A 25,546-nucleotide genomic window follows, 5' to 3' on the forward strand; every position below is an offset into this window, starting at 1 on the left:
AAATGCGCTCGTACCGGAGTGACGGTGTCATTCTTCAGTGCAGAGTTGTACTGCAGCTCTGAGCGTAAAGGTTCTCCGCTGGGAAACGTGAGCAGCGGCGACTTGGTCGCGATCTCACAGACTCCTTCGTACCACTCTTCCGGCCACAGACCTGAACATTTCAACAGAGACAAATGTTAAAAGTCCTGAGGAGGTTTGGAAAAGGAAGGAGAGCTGCAGAGTCTCCAGAAGCACAGAGGAAATGATGACCTGGGAACATGTGAATTTACATGAAATCCTGCAGAATACAGATTACTAAAGAAAAGAAATAAATTCTTGAAAAAGACTGATGTTAACATTATATCAGAGTTTTAACACATTAAACTAGTATATAAGTGGCATTACATTTGGTAGAGACACCATACATCTACCAATTCGCAAGATAATTCTTTTGGTTCACTTCTTACGAGAACAAAAAGTTACAGTTAGAGACGTGTGGATTATTCGATCCTGATCGAAAATAACTGTGCTTTGACAAATCGTAAACAAAGTGTAACAACAAATCCAAGTTCCCTTTGAACTGTCTGGTGCCGTTTGTCTGTAAATTTTCTAGGGAAAGAGCTACAGATATTTGAATAAAACGCTGTAAACACCACGTGAAACGGTTGTTATGAGAAATTAGGGGAAGTTGGACACTCAAAATGGACATTTAAGGACTCAAGAGAGACACTGGAATGGAGATGCAAATAAATTCAACATTTGTCCTGTAGTGAAAAACAGAAAGAAAATATGATTCTTGTTTCTACCTGATCCCTCCACAGCGAATCCCATGACAACAGAGTAGAGCCAGAAGTCCCTGAAGAGCTTCTGCAGACGAGGCTTTGCTTCTTTAATCGGTGGCAGTCTCTTAGTCAGCTGACAGCAGAAGAAGGAAGAGGATAACCTTTGCAGTTAATGAGGTAGGTACGCTGAAAACATCGACCTGCGGGGTATCGGTGCGATGCTAAATAATTGATTCCTAAAGAAGGTGAAGAAATGACTGTGATGGAAGCTGAGAGAGTCCAGATGACTTACCACTGCAATAACTGGAACCAGGACGCCGAGGTTTCCGGCGCTGCTCGACGCCTGCGGACACAGCGGAGTGAAAAGAGGTGAATTCTCCCTTTAAATGAAGCAGCTGGACCTTCAGTGGAAACTCTCAGGATGCGTTTCATTTTTACTTGATGCACAAAATACATGGAAATGCAGTGACGCCAAATTTATCGCGAGGTGACACAAAATGGATTTGCAAGGAAATGCAAAAGTAGCCCATCCATTTTTGTTTACGGGGGTTCTGCGATTTTGTGTATTGTTGTTGATTCCTATTGTTCTTTTACTTCTTTACTCTTTACTTCAACTATGTTTAATGTGGTTTAAAAAATTAAACAAAAAAAATTGTATAGCCTATTTGTTTTTGACGGCCTAATTTCTTTTAAGTCCATCTGGTGTGCTGCACTTTGGTCAAAGCACGGCGTGTTTAAATGTGCCATATAAACCCGACCGTTTCGATCGACACGTGCGGGTGTGTGCTGAACGGCACCTTGAGGGCGGGGCCTTTGTCCGACGCCCTCTCGCTGGCTCTCTTCCCCTCCAGGCCCAGCTGAACAAAAAGCTCCAGCAGGTTGACCAGCAGCTCGTCCACCATGTGCTCCGCCTGAAGGTTCGCCGCGATGTTCCCCAGAGCGTTGATCACAGCCAACGAGCAGTGTCTGCACAAAGAGGAGGGATGCTCTTAACGTTAATGCTCCAAACTGTATCTATTTATTTTTATTTTATTTTATTTGTGGGTTTTTTTTGTGTATTAGATTAGCTTCGACTTTATTAATCCCACAGTGGGGAAATGTAGTCGTCACAGCAAGCATGTACACAGTGTGAACAAATTTACAAATACGTATGAAATAAAATGCAATAAGATGGATAAAAAATATATATATTTTAGAAAAAAATAAGAGCAATAAAAGAATAAATACGTACACAGACTATACACAAAAACAAATAAAATAAAGATAAATATAGTATAATAGAAGAAATTACTTGAGATAGGAGTTAATACAGCCCAGTAGTGAGTGAAACACAGTGAATATTAGTCGATAATTCTCAATTTAATATTTTTTTATTCTTGTTTTTGGCCTGCTGAAACATGAAGGCTGAGAAAGAAGAGAATAAATTCCTGATTTAAGTGGCGGTGACTTCATCCTGGTTGAAGTAGTTATTAAACACCTCCAAGCCGGCTGCACACAGAAGTCTCCAGTTTATTTGTTTATTTGTTTGTAAACAAAGCAAAAGTTGTGCGTTTTAAAATGAGAGCGTGTTATTGTGGACGGAGCCGAGGTGTCAAAATTTGGTACCAAATGACACAAATTTTGTTTATCGTAGATAATATTGAAGCAGTTTGGTTTATTGAAGTTTGGTACCCAGCATCATACTGCCGTCATACGACTTTGGTCCTTTATGAAAGGTGCTGCTCACCTGTATCCGTGGTCTTTGTAATCTTTGGTGGAGTAAACCAAGGAGCTCGCCTTCACGCTGATCTGCTGGAACAAGTTCCACACTTCCTGGTAGATGTATTGCTGGAGCGAAAGAAAACCGAAAAGGAAAAGTTATATGAATGTTAATATTAATAATCCACATCAAACAAAGTTCAAAATTAAAAAATTAAAAAAGACTCCTCAACTCTTTAAATGACAAATCCACAATCTAGAAATATTGAAATGATCATCTCAAGAAGTTTAACTCTATAAACATATAATTTTTTTTAAAAACACTGAAAACCTCCCCTGAGTGTTTGGAGCCTTCGTCTGCATATTGGATCATAATTTGCTTCCGAGCTACAAGAACAACATCCTGAACCAGAGCAGATCGATGTGAAATAACGTCCCGGTGATGCTCACGTTTCCCGTGATGACCATGCAGCCGAGCTGGTCGACGATGAGCACGTCGAGCTGCGACGGAGGCTGGCAGAACTTCTGCTGCAGGATCTGCAGGATGGGCTCCATCACTCGGGGTGTGTCCCGCAGCGCCACGGCGATGTGACCCAGAGCTCTGATGGTGTGGTCCGGGATCAGGTGAGCGTCCCTGGGGAACGGAGCGGAGCGGAGCAGCTTTAAGGACGGACTCGTGTTGTTGTTTTTTTTTTTAAATTATTATTAATTTGAGACGTTGAGAGCGGATGATCGTGTTTCAGCTCACTTGTCGTTCTCCTGGTAGATGTAGAGACGGTTGGACAGACTGGCGAGAAACGCCTCCACGATGACGTTGTCCATAGTGAGGCCGGCTTTCAGGCACCTGAGGGGCAGACGGAAGAGACCGGGGGTTCAAGACCGGTGCGCAACAGGAAGCAGCAGTGAGGTTCATCAGTGGGCTTGAACAGCGTTCAATACAAATAATGACTCCTCTCCTCGTTTTAACGGCCGTAAAATGTTGAGCAATATCTGAGGTGCAGCCTAAAACTTTTAAATAGTTTGGCATCTCCTCACTCAGTAAATTCTATTAGATCTGGAATAATATCCTCTATATACGAAATTTTATACATTTTCACAGTACTGCATCATCTTTCTCCGTAATATGCCGAACACGGTGGAACTTCCTGTCCGAAGATGTGAGGAGCTGCAGATCTATCAGCACTTTCAAAGCCAACATTAAACATCCGTTAAACGCTGCATTCACTGAGCGTTCTGTCTCACTGTCGTCACGACTTGCCTGTAATTCATGAGTTTACACTTGTGTTGTTCCTACCAGTTTTTTTTTTTTTTTTGTGATTCGATGCGATCAAAATTGTTTGATTTTGCGGCGGATTTTCTCAGTAATGTCGATGTAATTTGCAAAGTTTTAGGTTAATTTTTTGCTGTGAAATTGATAAATATAAAAAGTCAAGGAAAAAAAAATTGCGATTTCTTTTTTTTTTTTTAATAACTAAGTTTCAGCACAGCTTCTGATGGCAAACATTTTTGCTGAAAAATTGCCAGAATTTTCCAAAACATTTGCTTCTGCAAATATTGCGTTGATTGCTTGAGTTAATTACGATGGCAAGATTTTTTTTGATTTCCCGGAGGAACCGTTATGTGTAGCCGTGTACTACAAGTTTTGTGTGTCCTTTTTTTTTTTTTTTTTAAATTTGAATTGTTATTGTGTATTTTCTTTCTGTTCTTGTTTGACAAAAGATTAATTATTTGTAATCTGGTATGTTGTATTAAATGATGACATTTATATTTTAAACTGTGCATGGTGCCTTTAAAATAAGATATTTTTAAAAATGTTTTCAACAGTCCACAAGCGAACGATTTTCAATTTAATATCACGGAGGACAAAAAAAAAAAAAAATAATTTTGTGCTTAAAATGTTTTCGTTAAAAATGACTTAAAACAATTCATCAATTATCATTTAATGTATTAATCAACTACCTGTTGCAGTTGCAGTGCAAACACTTTATAAGCGTGAGGTGAAACATACTTTCAGTGTGTTATTTCCTTTAATTCTTTTCAGATCAGCAATAATTTTGGACTTTTTTGGGACTGCACACGACGTCATAAATCCCAGAGCTTCTGTATTTCTACTGGGGGTTTAAACGAGCCGTGATTTTACACCTTTATCTCGCCAAACTGCGAAATAAAAAAAAATTAAAAATCCTTCTTGTTAATGCGTGCGCGGGTGATCCGACCTGCAGATGTTGTCGATGGAGATGTCCCGCAGCTGCTCGTACATGGACGGCTGGCTCTTTTTGCTGGGGTGGGTGCTGAGGGTCGACTGGGAATGTTCGTTGGTCACGTGGATCTTTATCTCGCCCGCCCCTGTCGAACGCGATGCAGGAAAACATTAAAAGAAGCGTGTCCGCTCGGCGGCGGAGCGCCCGGCGGGCGGCTGCTCGGCGTGCCGTTTGTTACCTGCAGTGCACTGGCTGTGATACTTGTAGAGCTTCACCAGGACCGGAGACGGCACCACCAGGAAGTCCCTCAGCGACATGGTGACGGAGTGGGCCACCACGGGGAAGCGCTCGCACAGACGACCCAAACCCTGAGCACAGACACGCGGCATGAGTACCACAATATTCAACATTTAAAAAATGTTTAGACCCATCTTTAAGTTTTCTTCCTAGCTGTGAAAGTTAAATGGATATCAATTCACATGATGACCATTTTAGCATGTTAGCTGCTGCGTGTTTTTCCCAGCAGACATTTTGACTTGTAGGTAAAGCACAGGGGTGGAGACAGATTTATGCAAAAGAAAACTTTTTTTTTTTTCCCCACGCACACTTCCACATGAAGTCTCTCTTCCTTATGGAGGTAAACTCTTACCTGTAAGCAGCAGATGAGGAGCGGCATGTGGGCGATGATAACTTTGCTGGAGGTCTTCGACTGCAGCTTCTCTGACAGTTTGGTGCACAGGTTCTCAGCTCCTGGTGAAAAAAAAAAAAGATACTTTCATTCAATTTATATTTTTATTTTGAGTGCAAAATCAGCATGCATCGTGGTTACAATACACTTTACTCACTATAAAACATTGTCAGTAGAGAGATTTTTTTTTTCTAATTGTGAAGATGAGATTATCTAGAATCTGCCAATATCTGAACCATGTATGTGGGACACTGTATGACTCAGCAATTTGACAAACAAATGTCACAAACTGTATTCTCAAATTTGAATAGAAGCCAATTCCAGCTCCCGTCAGGACTCCTTCTGAGTGATCTGGAGACTGAAGTGAAGACTCCTGAGACGGACGCCTCGGACACATGAACCCGCGTCTCACCCTGCTCCTCGGTCACCGCCCACACCATCAGGTCCACGCAGGCAGCGTTGGCCTGACAGCGCAGCTTCAGCGGGCTCAGCTCGCTCTGCAGGTACTCGACGTCGTGGAGGATCCTCTGCAGCTCCGACTGGCTGCTGCTGAACTGCTCCAGGACGAAGTCGTGAACCTCCTTCACGAAGTCCGTCTGCAGGTCTGGTGGGGAAAAACACATCGACATGAGTGTCAGACATATTAACCATGCATAAATGAACCGAGATCTCCTTACCCTTCATGTTGTACAGAGTGTCTCTCAGCATTTTAAATATGGCCACATACAGAGGGTCGCTGAAGGTTTTGTAGTAGCGATGGAAACCGGGATTCATCTGCAGCGGAAGAACAACAATAAACAAGTCGTCTGAAAAAAAGACAGAAAAACAAACTTCTGAGTGTTTTTTGGTTTTTTTGAGAGTCGTACCTCCACAAGTTCTGACAAACTGTCATCCAGCGACTTCAAGAACGACTCGGAGACAAGCTCCTTGACCTGTTTCAGGAGAAACAAAGAGAGTTCACTTCCTGTACGACACATCGACCGGATGCTGAGCGATGCTGCTGCTGCTGCTGACCATGTGGAGGAGCTGCCTGAGCATGTCCAGAGGGACGTGGAACTCCCCGGCGCTGCTGCCGGTGAACAGCGGGGAGAGGGAGAAGCTGGAGCTGATGGTGGAGAAGTAGTAGTCGGGGTCCACCGCGCTGCCGTCGGGGAGGTACGAGCCTGAAGGAGGGAGGAAGAGGTGGTGATCTCTGTGATGATCTGTCAGAAGTTGATGTTATATAAAGTTAAAGTTACAAAAACTTGACGTGAACGTATGTGGAAAAAAGGCTCCGATTGCACAACAACCTATTTGCCGTTTGCCAACCATTTCCAGATTTCAGAATCAGACTTGAGTTTTTACGGATGCTCTTAAAAAGTTGACATTTTGAGTAGAGAATGAGAAAAAAAAGAAAAAAGAAGGTGAAATCGAACAACTGATTGCATGTTTTTGGAGCATCTAGAGAGTGGGACGAAGTGGGAGGGTTGACAGAGTTTGTGGAAGACTCGGGTGGATGCATTTAAGAAGGCATGAGAAGTTTTTCTCCAAAAAAGAAACTACAATTTTCATCTAAAAATATGCAATTGCAACAAAAAAAAATTAACCATTACTGTCACCATATCTGGGTAAAATTTTCAATTTAAAAAAAAATTTTTGTTGAAAGGCTAAAGCAGATGATAAAAAAGCTCAAAGACAAAACTTTTTTTTTTTTTTTTAAAAGAAGTCAGGTGAGGAACAACTACAGCATTTAGTTAGTTGTGATGCTCTACACAATAAATCTGCATTCATTTGGCTTGGTTGGTGTCCAAATGGGCTTGGGTGCTGCAGCTAAGCTTTTTTTTTTTTTTTTTTTACTGGTGGAGAAATCTCTGGGTAGCTCAAAGAAACAGGAGCTGAAATTCCACGTTTCAGAACATAACAGCTCCTCAGCCAAAATATCGTGATCGCCCCCTGGTGGCCGGTTGCAAAATAGGTCATAAGGCCCGCTATAGACTGTATAAAAAAAAATTGAAAAAGTAAAGCCAATGCAGAAAAGCCTTGATGTGCAGTACCACTGAGGGCCAATAGGGGACGGGATCCAATAGACTCCCATTTAAAAAGCATCAAGTTCTCTGCTGAAATAGAAAGTCAGTCAATGTTTTCCACAAGTCATCATGGTGTCGTTAGGTACATTCCCTCCTTCTGAAAATAACTCCAGCATTTATTAGATATTAGGACTCGATCAGAAGATGATGTCGTTATAACCGAGCGTCCATGACTGGTTACTAATGACAGTGCAAGACCGCTGCGCCCGGTTCTAACATGAAAAAGAAGAAACTGGTGACACGTCGTCCATCTTTATGTTTCAGTCTGTGGACAGAGTCTGAAAGGAGAGGCTGCATAAAACTAAAATCATACAGAGATGCCAGTAGATCCCCCAGAATAAAATATGGACCTGGAAATGTGCATGATACCGTTTTTCCCCTTTAAAACTCAAGCTCTTCTGTTAGTGCAGGTTACCTTCGAAGTACTGTGCAGAGGGGTCAGCGGGGGAGATGGGCGTCAGAGGCGCTCTCTCCGGACTGGCCTGAAAAAAGAAACGGAGGATGCCGTTTGGTTGTTTTTCCGCCGCGGGTCGCGAGGGTTTGTTATCTTTTCCCCGTTTTCCCTCCCTGACCGTTCGTTACCTGCTGCGACACGGAGGAGCTCTTGCGTTTCAGAGTGTCTCCCTGACACACGGTGAGCAGGGAGCTCGGCAGGATGGAGCGGAAGTCGCTGAAGGAGCGTCGGCGGACGGCGTCGCTGTCGTCGCTCGTCGGCAGCAGGGGGGCCACCGGCCGGGGGAACAGCTTGGACAGCAGCGGCTCGTCGGTGTTGCTGTAGCGGCCGAACGCTCGGGCGACGCCGAGCAGGGCGGGGACGGTGTACCTGCACAGGTACTCTGGATTGGGAGGGAGGGGCATAGAGCGGAGGACATGTTAACACCTGGAAGTAACGCACAAAGGAAGCGTGAGGCGTCCGATGTCGGCGTACCTTTATCATGAGCCTCCGGGTTTTTACAGATATCTTGAAGAATCTGCATGATTTCCATGATTGTCTCCAGGATCTTAAAAAACAAAGTCATGACATCAATAAGACGTTGCACTGTTGTTTAGTTTAGTTCAATTTAATATTATTCTATTTGTATTTGAATACAAGTTGTATATAATGTGCATTTTAACATTTTTTTTTTATATTCATATTTTTACTACCTCTATCTTATATTCTGTAATTTATTGCTTTAAAAAAAAAATACAAAAAAAAAGTATTTCCCTGTACATGCTACTGTAACTACAAAATGTCCCCTTGAGGGATTATTAAAGTATCTCTATATATATTTTTTATATGCAAGACCCAGTCAGAGTAAAATCCATCCACATCTCCAAATGAAGAAACATCCTCACAGTTACAGAAACAGATACAGACTGTAAGATGAGTCCATTGACATGTCGGGTGTTTCGTTTTCACACATTAAGGCTCTTTCGCCACGCACCTCTCCTCGCAGGGTTTCATCGCGCTGGGCGACGTCGGAGAGAAGTGTTACGAGACAGAAGCTGAAGTTCTCTGCGACCGGGAGAGTTTCTGCAAGACAGCAAGTAATAAGTAACGACGACAGTACAACGCCGGGGTGTTATCACGCTTATGCTGTCCAGATTCAACACCGTCACGACACCAGCGACCCGGCTCATCTCGGCGTTGTTCTTGTCAGCTGTTAGCCGAATGTGAAACCGATTTTGTTCTTTTGACCACCGTTTCTTTCTTTGTTTACATGCCGGAGCTAACAGGCTAATTGGCCAGCTCCTGGGCTAACTGTTAGCCGCCAGCTTCTACTACATTAGCTCAGCGTGCACGGTAAATTAAATATCGTTGCAGAAATTAGTGTATGGATTAAACGATATGGTAAAAAAAAATTAAACTACCTCAAAAAAAATATTTAATAATTATAATAATTACATGGAATGACATCCGGTTTGAATCTAACGTTATTACGCACCTCTTCCTTTGCGTTCTGAGCTTTCTTCGATCCAGTGGACTTTAGGAAGTCCTTTGAGCAGCCCGATCACGTACGGGACGATCGCGTCTTTGTGCTGCAACACAAGTAATTTCAGAACACGTTGGCATTCGCGAACCAGCATCTTTTAACTCCACCGTTAGCATTAAAAAACAACAACACACAAAACAAAAAAAACACCCCGAAGTGGAGTTTGAGGTCGTTTACCTGCAGGTTCGACTCGACTAGAAAGACGCCGAGTGCGATCACAGCGTCCCTCCTCCTCTCGTCCAGCTGGAAGACTCCTCTGAAGTCCACGGGACACATGCATTGTAGCTTCTGGACCTGCCGGAGGGGACACCGTTTGGGTCAAAATCACATATATATATATATATATATATATATTTTTTTTTTTTTTTTAAGTGGAGCCCACGGGGATTAAGGCGACACGGTTTTAGTTCCATTAGTGAGCGTGATTATTCTCTGGCTGAACGAGCTTCAGGAAAACGAGCCTCCGTCCCGCCTGTGGCGTTAATTGGGCCAGAGTTAAGCTCAGAGAGGGATTAACCGCCATCGAAACACAGAGAGAGTGAGACCTTGACCTCCCGCGCGTTTTCAGGACCCTTTAAAAGTGATTTCGCGTTTGATTTTAAGAGCTGAAGAGCTCCTCAGCTCTCGCGTCGGAGCCAAAAAAAACAGAACTAAGGAGAAAATGATTGGGATTCTGTGCCTAAAGCCTCTTATTGAAAACCGACTTCTGGAAGCATTTTAAAGAAAAAGGCCTCGAAGGAATTTGACTAATTGGATTCTCCCGTTACATAAAAGTGCAAAAGGCGGATCGGGCATCCACTGGAAGAAAAGAGGTCGTTCTTCCGCTCAGACGACGACGAGCAACAACTTTAACGAGTGATTAACTCTCTCCATCATCATGACTCATTGATGAAACTTAAAATACGTCCACATAAAAGTTTTGCTGGTGCCTTTGTGATGGTTTTTTTTCTCCATTTTTCATGACATTTCAGAGTCTCTCTTGAGAATAGCGATAGAGCAGTCCTCTTTACATCAGTTCTTCGTGATCGTTTTTCTCCGTCGCCACTTAAAGGTCGTTTTCTGGTGTTTTATTTTCAGTCTTGATCTCAACAAGAAGCTATTTATCTGGTTTTAAGAAACAAAAAAAACAACATCTCTACAGTTTTATATCACCATTTAGTTCCGCAGGTCTCTGACTCTGTCACAGCTCCATACTGCCCCTACAGGTCAAGTGTATATTACATATTGTGAACGCGTTGCTTTAATTTCTAAAGATTTGCAAAAACAACGCCACAAACAGGCGAGGATTCACAAGGCTTGTACGGTTTAAAGAAAGTATATCTCCAGTCTGAGACGCACTAATATCAGCGACATGACATCAGCGCCAGTTTGTGACATCACAAACTTACAGAGGTCCAAACGACTCGTCCAAAATACACAGTTGCGAAGTACATTTTTTTTAAATAAATGGAAATCTGAATTCATACAATACGGTGCTTTTTATAGAGTAGTGGTCCTCATCTTCTGGAGTCAGATTACCTAATCGTAGCACCACACACGTCATCACAGCCTCTTATTAAAACTCTGTCCATACATCATCTGAATATTTTCTCATTTTCAATTAGTCCCAGAATACATGAGTGTGATCTGTATGCGTCTCCTCCTCCTCCCCCTGCGGCAGGACGGTTATGTAGATGAATAATATGAAAAATCGGACTCTATTTTTAACGACCGAGTTGAAGCTCGAAAAATAAAAGGCCACACATTTTCTGATTTCAGCTGATAGTATGCGACAATTTGCTGCTCGACTGAACCCTTTGGTGGTTTTAGAAAGTAGCCTCATTACATGCAAATGTTCAGAAGTCAAAACAGACAGACTGAAGCAGAAACAAACCACCCAGACTAATTATCAATCCGCTAACTGACACAAACCAACCACACAATAATATAACGTCCCGACAGGCCACCGCAGCTCTTTCACCATAAGGATGTACTTCCTGTTCCAACATTTCCCCCTTTTTTTTTTTTAACCTCAGTTTGTGGTTTTTTTTTGCTGATCAGTTTCATCTCTGCCTGCTTCTGCTTCTCTGAAGTCTCCCTGACGAGCGGGCCCTCCAGTTTAATCCCACAAACCCTAACAGTCCGAGCCAGGAACACTTAAAAGTTCCAGCTCTGCATGAGGACGTGTCTTTAACGCTGAATCCAGTTCAACGAAATACTTCCACCCCACACGTTTTTGCAAGATGAAATCCCGTCTCTGCGCTTGTTTAAATAGCGACTACATACGTTGGGTGTTTTGTAATTCCTCCGTCCCGCGCTCCTTTACCCTTCCTGTCCCGGCTTGTTCCTTAATCACAGATCTTTGTATTATTTCTCTGGGTTATGAAGACAATGTGAAAATTGTTCCACCTCCCTTTCAGGACCTGATTAAACCTGTTTGGGAATCCTGTCGCCTCCAAGATCACGCGAAGTCCGACACAAACGGCACTAGAGAAGGCAGATTTACCCACTTTTGAAACGATATACTGGGTTACTACCTTCCCACAGATTTCCTGCATGTCAGTCTGTGCCAGACACGTCAACACTTGACTTTGTCACCCAGAAATCAGCATTTTCAAGCATTATCTCCTCGAGTATTCAGGTAGGGTCACACATTTTTTTAAAAGCTGCCAACCGAATCCTTTCCAACCCTTGACGTTCACATAGATTTTAATAGCTGTGATAACACATCTTTGTGTGTAATTAAAATAACCTGAGCAGACGGTATTTGCTCAACACATTAGTCTTTTTAAGGCAAAGATCACAGCTTTAAAAAACAACAACAACAACAACAACAAAACACGCTTCATCCACTCAAATACCATTTTTGGCAGCATTTCTGTTGAAGGCTATCAAAATAAAAGCATTGATGATACAATGTTTACATCAGGGCGAGAGGACATCGTTTAGTTTCCTAGTTTCTCCGTGTATGAATTAATAAGTAAAAATTAATCCTGAAGGGTAATTTCGACATTTAGGTCGTTAAAAAAAAAAAAAAAAAAAAAAGATCGACTTCCTTTTACGTCAGATTAACTCCAGGCTAAAAACAGCTAACGTTAGCCGTTTAACGTCAGCTACAAACCCGCCATTTAAATCACTAAATGACAACAAGAATCATATATTGGCAAACTGAAAGACGGGGTTTGCTGGCTTTTTTTTTTCTTTCTTTCTTTTTTGATTCATAGCGCACATTAAAAGCGCGAGAGAGGCGAAGTTTCGGTCGGGCCTGGATGTCAAAGACTCTTTTGAGGTATTTAGCTCGTCGCGCTGCTCGCTTAGCGAACCGTAACCGGACCGGTACCTTTTCTATCGGCGCCTGCCGGTGAGCGGCCAACGACCGAGCCAGGGACAAGACGGTGTTGAAGTAAAACCCTCGGCTTCCTCCGCCGTTCAGTGACATGTTTGACGCCGCCTCGGTGGTCCTACGCAAGCGCAAGCATCTCCTTCTTCTTCTTTCATTCGCCCCGACCGAGCTCCGACTGACTTGACAGTCCGCACTGACAACTACGGCGAGCGCACGGTCCAAAAAAAAAAAAAAAGCGCAAGGCAAGGTCACAACGTAAAATCCTTATACTGAGTACGAGGGAGAATTGAAGGGGGAACAGTCCAAGGAGAGAAAAAAAAAAAAAATTTGAAGAAGCGTTTTCAATTAAGAAATAGGCCTGTATATTGGCTCCATGTGAACGTAATTAAATTGCTGGTTTTTTTCGTCTGATAAGTCGTCAAAATGGCAAAACGTCTGGAGGTTAAGGTCACAGAAAACCAGTAAACCTTCATAAATTTACATTTTTGAAGTTTGTGTGAGAGAATTGTTCGGATTTTTAAGCCAGAGATTATTTTCCCTTCACTGTTTTCCTTCCAACACTAGTGTTATTCCTTCAACAGAGGTATTTTTCAAAGACAGGAGCACGGTAAGCCTGAAACCAACAATTGTTGTTATTGTCAATAAACCTGACAATTGTTCTCTGTAAAAGGGAAAATAAAAATGTGTAGAATTTTAAATATATAGATCTCTGTTCCATGTTAACATATTGAAATTTGTTTTGAATTTTATGAGCTTATCACAGTTTTTTTTTTACTGTCAAACTTAAGTATGAAAAGTAACTTAGATAAATGTACTGCAGTAAAAAAAAAATAATAATAATAAAAAAAAAGCACAATATTTCCCTCTTACATGTGGTAGAGCCAAAGTACAAAAACAGAAAAAAATTGAAAAACTCGAGTACAGACCGGGATGACACGGCAACGTTAGCAGCCTGATCCATGTTTATTTGTGAGCACACATGTTAGAATGAATTAGACTGAAGGCACAACACTTGGCTTTAACTACTGGAGGAGTTTTCACCTGTTCAAATGGAAAAACTCCAGAGATATTTACCTCGCTGTGACTATCAAGGCTCCGCATGTACGCAGGTTAAACATAAAGCTGAAAATGGCAACTCACAGTAAACGTTGTGTTTCCTACACAAAAGAGATCTCGTGATAAGCTGGACAATGTAAACGTGCCAGACGTACACGCTACGAACTTCAGTCTACGTTTATGAGCAGCAGTTGAGACGTTGGGTCGTCAGTTAAAGTAAAGAGCAAAGGCAATTAATATGACAGTTAAAAATCTGTAATAAAATCTGAACCACTCGTCCTCCATGGAATGAGATGGAAGGCACTATTAAAGGCATCTCTCAAACAGGCAACACTTTAAAAACTCAAAAGCAAAAAAAAATTATCAAAATTCTACCTCAGAAATACCTGCGATTATTAAACATCTGAACCCAAGACGGCGTGTGTATTATTAATCAAATCTGTAGTGACTAAGTCCAACATTCAATTATCCTTAATCTCAGAAGATCTGAAAATGAATCATATGATACATAGGCACTTATTATAGCATCAACATAAGTAGAGTTAAATGACTTTAAAATGTCTCTGCAAGTTAAAAAGTGAATGCACGACCTCGACCTCTATTGTTATAGTAATGTACATTTCTAAATAAGATGTGTACGTGTGTGTGATATGTTTAAAAAACCTTCGCAACCTCAGGAATTCTTCTTGATTTAAGGCATCTAGTTCTGAATATTAATTATTCCCATCAGTTTTCTCTGAATTCTTGCATTCAAATCGGATTTTAAAATGTTTGATCTCTTATAGTCGTCTTTTTCCAAGTATAATTTTTTTGCCTGTCATTTCTAAATCACATTATGTTGGATGGGGCATTGGTTTCTCTTTCATTAATACAGCATTAGGTTGTTTGTTTGCCCTCGTTTTTTCTGGTCGAGCAGGTCTTTATAAATTTATAAACCGTTCCTTTCCCTGAGCTCTTAACAAACTTCCCTCCCTTAAAAAAAAAAAAAAAGCAACTGTAAGCAACGATTCTGCAACCTGGAGCTTTTCTCATGCAGAGTGTTTCCACTCTTTAACCACTGTGCTATAAATAAAAATCAAGAACGTGCCAATCCCTTTTTTCTTTCTCTCTGAAAATCACTCGGAGGTAGATATTCGACAGTAGAAGCAGGATTTAAGTGGATCGGTTTCAGACGTGGCCCGGTTTGTGTCATCCTGTTTGAGCAGCGCTTAGGAGTCCGTTTCAGTCTGTCTTCCAAACTTTGTCCAGGACCTTCACGACTTCCTCATAGATGATGAAGACGATGGCCACGTCCAAGCACACCCGACCCAGCCGAGGCACAGTACCTTTGTAGAACCTGACCGGGACAAATGGAGAGAATCAATATGCTTCCTCAAGGTAATAACATTGAGTAGTGGTTTCAAATTAGCTGCCAAGTCAAAATGCATTATCGTAGAAATACTTAATATAATGACATTATTATTGTAAAACATCCAAAATGGAAGCACAGACAAACCACTGTCACACTAAAGGGACGATAAGCTTAAAAAATATAAAAAAAATTCTCTGGCACCTGTTTCAAAAATTCAACAAATTTGCAAGTTTCCAGTTTTTTTTGCGACAGTTAAAAAATAATAATCACTGTTGGTCAGACAAATATGAAGTTAAATATGAAATTGTTCTTAAAAAGATATATCGACACTTTTGAAAAAAAAAAATTATTCAAGCAATCTCCACAATATTCGCAGGAGCTTGCAATTTTGTAAAATTAAAATTTTTCCGCAAAAAAGTCGTCAACAGAAGCTTTGCTTAAAATATTCCAGCATAAAGTAGCCTTTCCAAACCAAATTTGCTACAAAAACAAAAAAAAACCTACTCATTTACAATCAGCAAACCTCCCTCTTCTCTAACAGTCAAAACAAACTGCATGCTTCCAAAATTTTATTGCAAAAACTCAACTTTTTCAGAAGCGCCGCCACAAAATCAACCATTTTTTGCTCGCGACAATTCCCCCCAAAAAACCCTAAATCTGTGAACCCTTTACAGATATGAGATAAAGTCCAACTGTGATTAAAATCGAAGACATTCAGAGAGCTGCAAACTCTCCATAAACAGAACTCAACATGTGAAGTCTATAGTCAGCCTGAAAATGAACTTACGCCATCGGTCCCTCGTACTTCATGATCTTGACAGCACAGTCCAGTGTGCTTTTGTACTTGTGAGCTTCGAGACCCTGTTGAGGAACATACAAACACGTTAGTCACAAAGCTGAGGGTTAAATCAGGAGACTAAACCACAGACTGCATGTAAAACGTAAACGTAGTTTCCGAGTCTGAAAAATTAGGCCGTAAGGTGCAATACCACCGAGTGCCACTGGAGGTTGGCTTCAAAAAGCCTCCGGCTCCATAGACGCCCATTCAACTTCTCTCATAAAATACAAAGTCAATAAAATGTCTCCACCAGTTATCTCGGTGTTGTTAGCTAAAGTCACTCCTTCTTATTAGTTTTCTGGAGGTCCAGTTGAAAATAATCAGTCATTAATTTGAAAATAAGCTTCAAAAACACGTGTTTTTGAGGACGTGTCCGTTTGATTGACAGGCCTGTTACAGCTATCGGTGGGCGGGACATAGTATCGTCAGGTTGCCAATCAGATCAGTCAGATCCACCGCTCGCTCCTCCCCCAGCTCGTCCAAATATGGTCACTTCCTGCTCCAAACGGCTCCGAACTAGCAAGATGGTGACGAACGAAATCTGAACTGGAGGCTTCATAACGTTCACAAACCAACGGGTGAAGTCACTGCCGGTTGGACTAAACGTGTCACTGGACTAACCTGCATCCTGGTCTTGATGACATCCAGAGGAGTGTTTCCAAACACGCTCGCAGCTCCGGCCACGGCGCCGAACAGTCCAGTCAGCACAGGGTTCATGGATTTGTTGGGGTCATCGCCTTGTGTTAGAAAAAATTACGTTTATTTTTGCTTCATTTTTGGTTGCATGCAGTGACAATAAATATTTATTTCACTGTCCTACCTTTGTACCAGTTCCTCAGTGAGGTCATGACGTAGAAGCGGATGGCCTGGTTGGAGCCTTGTTTCAGCACCGTGGCAGTGAGACCCTGGTACGTCCCCTTCAGTCCTGCAGTCACATCAACATTATCAATATGCTTCACACCAAACACCAACAAACTCAGGATTAATTAGCTGGAGGAAGAAACCCATCCTCTGAATTATAGATGTGCATTAATTGCAATTGATGATGAGTAATTTACTGCGAAACAGCATGCTGATGTGGAGGACGTGGACCAGTAGGGGGCAGTATACTGCAGCTTCTTACCTTCAGTTCTGATGATCTCCTTCACTCCGTGGAAGAATCCTTTGTACTTTGGGTTTGCTGATGTCTGATCATGGATGAATTTGACCTGAAAGGACGTCATAACACTGATTATACAACAAGTAGTTCCGACCCGGAGATCCGATTGATCAAATGTATATTTGGAACAAATCATCATAACAGCACACATTACATTACATTTCATTTAGGTGACGCTTTTATCCAAAGCGACTTACAATAAGTGCATTTCAACCATGAGGGTACACAACCCAGAACAACAGGAATCAAGAAAACACAATTTCTTCAAGAAAGCCAAACTACAAAGTGCTATCAGTAAGTGCCATTTTAAGTGCTACTGAAGTTCTACTGGTAACCAGTGAAGGGGGCAGAGGAGGAGGAGGAGGAGCGGAGTAGTGTGAGTGAATTTAGGAGGTTAAAGACCAGTGGAGCTGCGGCATTCTGGACGAGCTGCAGAGGTCGGATGGCACTAACAGGTAGACCTGCCAGGAGGGAGTTACAGTAGTCCAGACGTGAGATGACCAGAGCCTGGACCAGAACCTGGGCCAGAACCTGGACCAGAACCTGGACCAGAACCTGCGCCGCCTTCTTGGTGAGAAGAGGACGTATTCTCCTGATGTTGTGCAGCATGTATCTACAGGAACATGTTGTTGCAGTGATGTTGGCGGTAAGAGAGAGTTGACTGTCGAGTGTCACGCCGAGATTCCTAGCAGTCAGGGTCGGGGATAACACAGAGTTGTCCAAGATAATAGTCAGGTCGAGGGTGGGAGAGTCTTTCCCTGGAAGGAAGAGCAGTTCAGTCTTGTCGAGGTTAATTTTCAGGTGATGTGTGGACATCCACTGAGAGATGTCAGTCAGACGGGCAGAGATTCGTGCGGCTACAAGTGTTTCAGATCGGGGAAAAGAGAGGATCAGTTGGGTGTCATCGGCATAGCTGTGGTAGGAAAAGCCATGCGAGTGAATGACAGAACCGAGAGAGTTGGTGTACAGAGAGAAGAGGAGGGGACCCAGGACGGAGCCTTGAGGGACACCAATAGTGAGAGGACAAAGTTCAGACACAGATCCTCTCCAAGTTACCCGGTAGGTGCGGTCGTTGAGGGAGGATGAGAACAGGGCCTGAGACACCGAGGTCCTGAAGGGAGGAAAGAAGGATCTGGTGGTTCACTGTGTCAAATGCAGCAGAAAGGTCAAGAAGGATCAGGACAGAGGAGAGAGAGGCTGCTCTAGCAGAGTGAAGCTGCTCAGAGACAGCAAGGAGGACCGTCTCTGTGGAGTGGTCTGTTGAAACCAAACTGGTGAGGGTCAAGAAGGTTATTATGGTGAAGATAGGAGGAGAGTTGGTTAAAGATAGCTCACTCCAGAGTTTTGGAAAGAAAGGGAAGAAGAGAGACAAGTCTGTAGTTGTTTACTTCAGCCGGGTTGAGGGTGGGTTTCTTCAGGAGAGGGTTCACTCTCGCCTCCTTCAGAGAGTTCGGGAAGCAGCCAGTTGACAGAGAATTGTTAATAAGATGGGAGAGAAAAGGAAGAAGGTCAGGAGCAATAGACTGGAGAATGTGAGATGGGATGGCGTCAAGGGGGCAGGTGGTTGGGCGGGCAGAGGTTACCTGCTCATCACTAGAAATATCACTCCGCCTTCTCAATGGGAATGTATAATTAGAACTGAATTTCATATAATATTAATACAATGTTGTTTTTACTTGTTGTAGGTGTATTAAATGTGATCCATTAGGTGAAATCTGGTCTCTTTTGGTCCTTTTTGGTCACTCCAAGCACCCGTACCGAAGCACCACGTTTAGTCGCGCTTAAAATCCTAGCGGCGGCCAGTTTGACCGCTTTGGTTTTAACACACGACACGGTGCTAAAATAAATAAAAAAATACATGAGTCCATGGATATCTTTTTTCATCAGATATCTTGGTTACAACCAGACTGAGCTAGCTGAGCAGTTTAGTGTTTCTATGTGCTGTATTTATTCAGTTTGAGAAACCATCTCTAGAAAGCAATAAAACAGACGAGAAATCCTCTCTGTTGCTAGGGTCGTTGCTAAGTCTACTGACGTGACTGATTGTTTTCCAGTTGTTAGTCATACCCCGTGTGTTGCCATGCAAACGGAGATCTCACGAGCAAAAAATTTTATATTTTGGGAGCGTATTGCTCCACAAAAAGAATACATTTAGATTGCGTATTTTATTTAGTTGGTAACTTGTTGTATTAATCGCAGTATAACACTAGAGGGTGTACTGTAACGTCGTTATTGGCACGACAACGCCAACAGAAAAAGAACAACTTTTTTCTTGCACTGTAAACTTGCGCGGACCGGATGAGTGAAACAACAGTGTTAAGTCGTTTTATTTATCTTTGTTTACCTTAACCGTCTCCATCGGACAGACCACCAACACAGCTTCTGCCACTCCGGCTCCGAGGCCACAGACGAACCCTTTCTTACTGTCCAGTTTACCGCTCTCATCACGCATCTTATTACTGAGGAACTCAAACACCCCGAATCTGTCGGGGGAAACAAAAAGATGAATGACTCAAAGAGGAAATAATCTGCAGCACTGCAAACATTCGGTACCTGTCGGTCGGTACCTGACTGCCGCTTTGGGGATGGAGCCGTAGACCAGCGAGCTCAGACCTCGGTACAGACCTCTCACCCCATGACTGTTCACCGTCTGCTTCACACAGTCCCCTGCAGGAGGAGGAGAAGGAGGAAAGAGAGAGGGATTCAGTGACAAAGAAAAAACAGGCAACGGGGAAACTAAGAAAAACAAAACACTTCTGTTCAACCAATCAGCAGCTGTACGGTTGTAAAAAAAAACGAGTCGTTCGAGTGAAGTCTTGAGTTCTTTTTGAGTCGCAAACAGCAGACAAACATGATCTGTGCCAAAGTTCACGAGCCAAAAAACAACTTCCCTCGTAAACACACATCAGTTCTCCAGTGTGTGAACTCATACCCGAGCTCTTCAAGTAAACAACTTTAAATCTATTTGTTGTGAATTTACCGTTAGAGTCGTTATTTGCTCTGTTTTTGTACTTTCTGTTGTGGTTTTTGTCAAAAACGACATTTATCTTCTGTGTGGTCAGTGATTTCTACCAGACTGGATTTACGGTTTTATCCTGGCTCTAAATTTAGCTCGTAGTCTCCCACTGGGATATAAATAAGGTATATCTCATTAAATTTATTTTAATATACATATGTAATGTAATTTAATTTGTCATATTTTTATTTACTTTACATAATTTTATTTTCATTTCATTAAATTTAACTTAATTTTATTGAACTTATCGTAATGATATTCTATTCATTTAGTATAATTCAATTTTGACTAAAGATAACAATTTAATTTATTGTAATTTAATTTGATATACTATATCGTAATTTAAATTAAATGAATCTATCATAATTTTAATTAATGAATTTTAATTAAATGAAATGAAACATAATTGAATTCCATTTTACATGATGTAATTTAATTTAATAGTTTGGGAAACACATTTATTCAATGTCTTACATTGTTTGTAGATGAGAAGATTGATCCCACACTCATGAATTCATCAAGGTTATTGATACTGTTTTTTAACATCCAGATCATTGATTGCTTGTTTTTTTTCTTGCTATATAATCCAGATACTCCTGGTGCATTACTACAAAGCTGAAGTCAGTACAATCAGAGGGTTTTAATAGATTAAATTAAAGGTTTTCAGGGCTCCATCAGTGCTGACTGCACATCCCTATGTCCTGGTGGAAAGAAAACAGTTATTATCCTCACATGTGATGTTAGTAGAGGAATAAAAGTTACACTCACATGTTTCAGAACTAACTAAATAGTTCAGGTTACAAAAAGAAAACGGACATCGAGGAGAATCTCACCGATTCCTCTGTATTTGGGAGGATTGGCCTTCTCATCCAGCTGCAGCTGCGTCTTCACGTACTCCGTCGGGAAGGTGATGCAGATCTCGATGCCTCCCGCAATCCCACCTGAAATAACAGAAAATGTGATTTAACATCATCGTGAAGTTTTTACTGTCAGGTAAACACAGATGCATTTAAGGGAGAAAGAAGCGTTAACTTGCAGACACAAGACAACCTACTGATTGTCAAACTACAGTAAGAGATTCATTTAAATGCAACATTTAAACCTAAATCTGTTTAAAAAAAACCAAACGAACACACAACATGCTTCGGAAACGAGGAAAAAGACACAAAAGATGCAAGAAATGGGAATAAATGTGATGAAAAGAATCAAATTAACAGTAGAATCCTGTCGCGGGTGTTTGAGGTTTCCTTTAAAAGTTGTTAGCGAGTCCACTGTGCACGACTGTGCACTGTTGCAGCAGCTCCACCTTAAAATCCCAGCGGTCGCTCATCTGCAGTTTAACAGCAAACGCGCAGCCTGCAGCCGATTGGCTCAGCTGATCCCGGTGCGATCCCGCCCACAGATACTGCCTGGCCCCACTCCAAGGCAAGGGGGTGTGTAGCCTCCCCAGCACACACTGCTGGCCACATTACTGTGGAGCAACCCGAAATCAGAGGTCTGACAGCAGCCGAATTCCTCCAATATAGACAATAGGGAAAAAAAAAAAAAAAAAAAAGTGCTGGAAGAGTGACGTTTTTTTAGTGCAACAGTTGAAAAAGTTACTCAAATGTGGTTAGAAATAAACACATTTTAGCAGCAGTAGTAAACAAAAATCTGGAAGCTGTAAAAAAAACGGAAAAAAAACTGCTGGCTTTGGCTTGACTTCATCCTTACACATTTATAAAAGGGTCTTTTGTCGATGCTTTGAATACGCATTCTTTCAACGTGACATTTCCATGCAAAGAAATCCAACGAGCAAAGTCAAGGCCGCTCGTGCACAAACAAACAGAAGACTACAGCTCAGCAATCCCACGTTTTCACCGAGACATCGAATGCGTTTTGGCTCCCGAGTTCGGAGCGCCAACATTGCTGGTTATGACACACCCAGGCATTTTCATTTTTGTTTGTTTGGGTAGTGAGAGGGTGGCTTTAAAAGCTGTAGCTCTACCCATAAATTAAGCTTGAATCAGAAAAACACACACACACACACACACACACACACAGTCCACATCATCATCTTCATCATCGTCGTCATCTGCAAACGAGCTAGTGAGTGGTACCTGCAGCATGTTCCCGTGTTCATGCTGGAAAAAAAGACACAGAACCAGTTCAACGAGTCCAACGTGTCGGACAGACAGAAATAACTTCCTTTTGCAGATAATTGCAGCAATAATAAAAACATACTCATAAACCACTGGTGGTATCTGTAGAAGTATCGCAGCAGGAAAAGCACACAGGACCAAGCTATGCTAATAATTATCATGAACCGGATAAAGTTTGTTAAAAAAAAAAAAGACAATTTTTCTGTTAATATCTACAGCAGTGTTGAAATGTCATATTTGACATTTAAACGTGAAATTTTTTGAAGGGAACGAGTTTACGTTTTGACACATTTCTTCAAAAATTGTCGGTTAAATTTGAAGCTACACTCAGGAGACGTTATCTTAGCAGCGAGGTGCTTCTGCGTACAATTTGGATTCGTATCTATGTCGATAAAGCGACGAATCAGCGACGAATTGCGACCCGCTGATCGGTGCACACCGTCATCCAGTTGGCTCCTTTATCAGGTTGAAAGTGCGATCATTTGATATCCTGCTTATCGCACTCTACCATTAACCGACTTAACTTTCATATGACCGTTTTTATGATTCAGTAAGAAGCTGCAGCAGATGCGGGAAGTGAAGCCATTCCTGTGCAAAGAGGTTTTAAATGAACTTGCAGCTGGCGTGTTGCTATGTAGGTGAACGCAGGCTGACGGAGCAAAGTGCTTTGTCACCGTGACTCATGACGGTGAACGTGGAGAGCCGGGGCCTCTGAACACGGTAAAAGGTCAGTAGGTATGTTACAAAAAAAAAACAACACACACACAGACTGAACTGCTGACAGCGATGTGCAACAAAGCTTTTCATTTCAGCTTCTTAATATTCGAACACCTGCAGTTGCACACGTGTTGATGTCGCAATGCTATCAGGAATGATTATCCCCCGTGACATTTGCGCATCTGTCACTGATTGACTAATGAGAGGCAGAAAGTACATCCCACTCTCTGTAGAGGGTCTGGGCTAAAGTCTACGACTCCCGGTACGAACCGGACTGTTCCCGCAGGCCCGAGCCGAGCGGCATGTTTTTACAGCAGGTTTGTCCGAACAGGTCTGGAGGGAGGGAATGAAAAGTTTTGGACACTTTTTGAGAAGTTGAATCGAGGATTTCTATTTTCCTCCTGCTCACACTGATGGATAAATCCCGCAGTCCTTTTTTTGAAAGTTCCTCTGAAGCTGAACGAGGTCTTCACAGTCTGATTTAGACAAAATCAAGTGGAAATGTCCTCAAGTAACGTTCTTTATAAAGCAAAATTGCAGTCACATCAGTCACAAAACGAGGGAATTTAATGGGAAAAGACTGTAACTTTGGAAGATGTCCCACATAGGATCCAATTTTTACGTTTTTGTTTTCACCAATTGAGCCCCGCATGACCGGATGCGCCTTAAGCTGCAGTACCACCGAGTGCCACTTGAAGTTTGGCTCCAAAAAGCCTCCGGCTCCATAGACTCCCATTCAACGTCTCATAAAATACAAAGTGAATAAAATGTCTCCAGCAGTTATCTCGGTGTTGTTCGCTAAAGTCACTCCTTCTTATTAGTTTTCTGGAGGTCCATCTGAAAATAATCCGTCATTAATTAGAAAATAAGCTTCAAAGACATGTTTTAGGGGGCGTGTTGTTTGATTGACAGGCCTGTGGTGCAGGTACCTGTTTGTGGGAGGGAAGTAAAGGATGATGACATCGAGCAGAACCTGTTTTAATGTTCTTCTGTTGACTTGAAAGCCAGTGAAACATATCTATCCCACTTTCTGGACCAGACTAATGCTCCGGTTTTATTCCACACCATTAGATTTCTTAGCAAACTTGTCAAATATTTGCCCTTTTGAGAGGTCCTCCAACGCTCCAACTTGTGTCCCGGGTCTTGAAGAAGGACGCTGACTTTAACCGTCTTCATATTTTTGTGTGTCAAGGAAATAAACAATTTTTTTCTGTGTCAGGGTTAAGAAAACCTTGTGCAAGATAGTGTTATTTCATCACAGGATGCTTTTAGTGCAATTGATTTTGTAGTTAATAAGTCTGACAGTTATTTTTCTTTGACAAACTATTAATTGTTCACAGTATAAAATTACAGAAAATGCTCATTATTATCCTCTGCAGCCCAACTTAACATATTCGACTGCTTTTTTTTGTCTGCGCAACACAGAAAAACACTAAATTTTGAGTTTACTGTGACAGAAAAGGAATATTGACAACTAAAAATCTGCTCTAACAGTTCATTTCTGCTTTAAAAGTAAGGGGCCCAACAACTAAAGTGCCCCCCACCCCCAGGCCATGCAGGAGCTTCATCCAGCCGTGCTCTGCTCACACATCTGCAGATGGAGGTTCAGGTTTTTGAAACTTATAAACAACTTTTCCTCGCAGCCTTTCCGCTTCCTCCCTCACCAACTTTTCTTACCTGCCAGGATGGCCTTGCCCGGGTGCGTAAACTTGTTTTTCCCCGCCGGGGCAGCAGCGGCAGCCAGGCACCGCGGTCCGTGGAACGGGCTCACGAATCGACTCTGTCCCGACATGACGGCGATCCCCCCCCCGGCCTAACTTTCCTCTGTTTGGTCGACGTGCTGCAGTTACAAACCCACAGTCTGCTTTCAATTCCTCGTGCAGTCTGGCTGCGGTGTGCACGAGGCGGTGCTAACCATTGGACTTTAGATGCTGATCTGGAGTTGATGCACTTTTGACAGTAAACTTCACTCCACGGCGCAAACACACGCGCACGCACACATACATACATACATACACAAGCACGCACGCACACACACACACACACACATACACGCACTCTCCGGTTGATAGCGTCGAGTCAGTGTTCGTTCAGGGCGGGGCAGGACGTTATACTTGCCCCCCTCCGATACGGAAAAACAGCACGTTTGTCACAAACATTTAAGGAGGACCGGGGGAGATCGTGTGCCCACCGTGAGTGCGGCGCTCAGCCTGCAGGGGGCGCCGTTTCTCACATCGCAGCAGGGGCGAAGCGGGTAATTCAACTTGAGGGGGACCGCAAATTTTTCCGATTGTAAAATTTTTAAAAGATAATACTACTAATAATAAAAAAAAAACAGGATGCGAAAGTGGTTTAATTAACTTTAATAATACAATTTAGAAACGTAGCCACTTTTCTGTATAATCTACTATTATATAAACTGACATTAATAAATGTGCACTACAGAACGGTTGAGCAGAACGTCAAAGGGTTCAAAATAATTCACTAATAAAAAAATTTTATTTAGAGAAACGTTAATAAATGAGCTGGAATACTGCCCAAATTTGAGTTTACTAA

General features: G+C 42.2%; 2 protein-coding genes across 6 annotated transcripts in view; both read right to left on the reverse strand.

The window, feature by feature from the left end:
* pi4kaa (phosphatidylinositol 4-kinase, catalytic, alpha a) overlaps nt 1-12,909 on the reverse strand; it is a 33,833-nt gene extending 20,924 nt beyond the window's left edge. For 3 of the 5 annotated variants that reach the window (XR_011311009.1, XM_069701090.1, XM_069701082.1), the window contains exons 1-21: nt 12,710-12,909; nt 9,568-9,684; nt 9,343-9,436; nt 8,842-8,930; nt 8,343-8,415; nt 7,997-8,250; nt 7,830-7,896; nt 6,363-6,511; nt 6,215-6,280; nt 6,026-6,122; nt 5,761-5,952; nt 5,310-5,410; nt 4,899-5,028; nt 4,676-4,805; nt 3,208-3,303; nt 2,910-3,093; nt 2,488-2,588; nt 1,559-1,727; nt 1,054-1,104; nt 786-894; nt 15-151 (exon numbers count right to left, since the gene is read on the reverse strand). Coding sequence is in view for 4 of the 5 variants with exons in the window: in XM_069701090.1 (XP_069557191.1) it covers nt 15-151; nt 786-894; nt 1,054-1,104; nt 1,559-1,727; nt 2,488-2,588; nt 2,910-3,093; nt 3,208-3,303; nt 4,676-4,805; nt 4,899-5,028; nt 5,310-5,410; nt 5,761-5,952; nt 6,026-6,122; nt 6,215-6,280; nt 6,363-6,511; nt 7,830-7,896; nt 7,997-8,250; nt 8,343-8,415; nt 8,842-8,930; nt 9,343-9,436; nt 9,568-9,684; nt 12,710-12,808 (2,505 nt within the window). In the remaining variant the exon portion in view is untranslated. The remainder of the gene's footprint in view (nt 1-14; nt 152-785; nt 895-1,053; nt 1,105-1,558; nt 1,728-2,487; nt 2,589-2,909; nt 3,094-3,207; nt 3,304-4,675; nt 4,806-4,898; nt 5,029-5,309; nt 5,411-5,760; nt 5,953-6,025; nt 6,123-6,214; nt 6,281-6,362; nt 6,512-7,829; nt 7,897-7,996; nt 8,251-8,342; nt 8,416-8,841; nt 8,931-9,342; nt 9,437-9,567; nt 9,685-12,709) is intronic. The other 2 variants (XM_069701073.1, XM_069701064.1) reach the window with 1 other exon arrangement.
* Nucleotides 12,910-13,656: 747 nt separating this feature from the next.
* slc25a1b (slc25a1 solute carrier family 25 member 1b) lies at nt 13,657-25,070 on the reverse strand. The gene is made up of 9 exons (XM_069700710.1): nt 24,668-25,070; nt 20,966-21,073; nt 19,684-19,783; nt 19,461-19,599; nt 17,081-17,165; nt 16,778-16,882; nt 16,579-16,694; nt 15,907-15,980; nt 13,657-15,104 (listed from the first exon to the last, which is right to left on the reverse strand). Exons 1-9 carry the CDS (start codon nt 24,780-24,782, stop codon nt 14,990-14,992), a joined length of 957 nt encoding a protein of 318 aa, XP_069556811.1. The 5' UTR covers nt 24,783-25,070; the 3' UTR covers nt 13,657-14,989.
* Between the last annotated feature and the right edge of the window lie 476 nt (nt 25,071-25,546).

The sequence above is a fragment of the Brachyistius frenatus genome, unplaced genomic scaffold, assembly GCF_029030835.1.
Source record: "Brachyistius frenatus isolate BFR_SWC_R1_liver_20210118 unplaced genomic scaffold, ASM2903083v1 Contig_3, whole genome shotgun sequence".
Lineage (NCBI taxonomy): Eukaryota > Metazoa > Chordata > Actinopteri > Embiotocidae > Brachyistius > Brachyistius frenatus.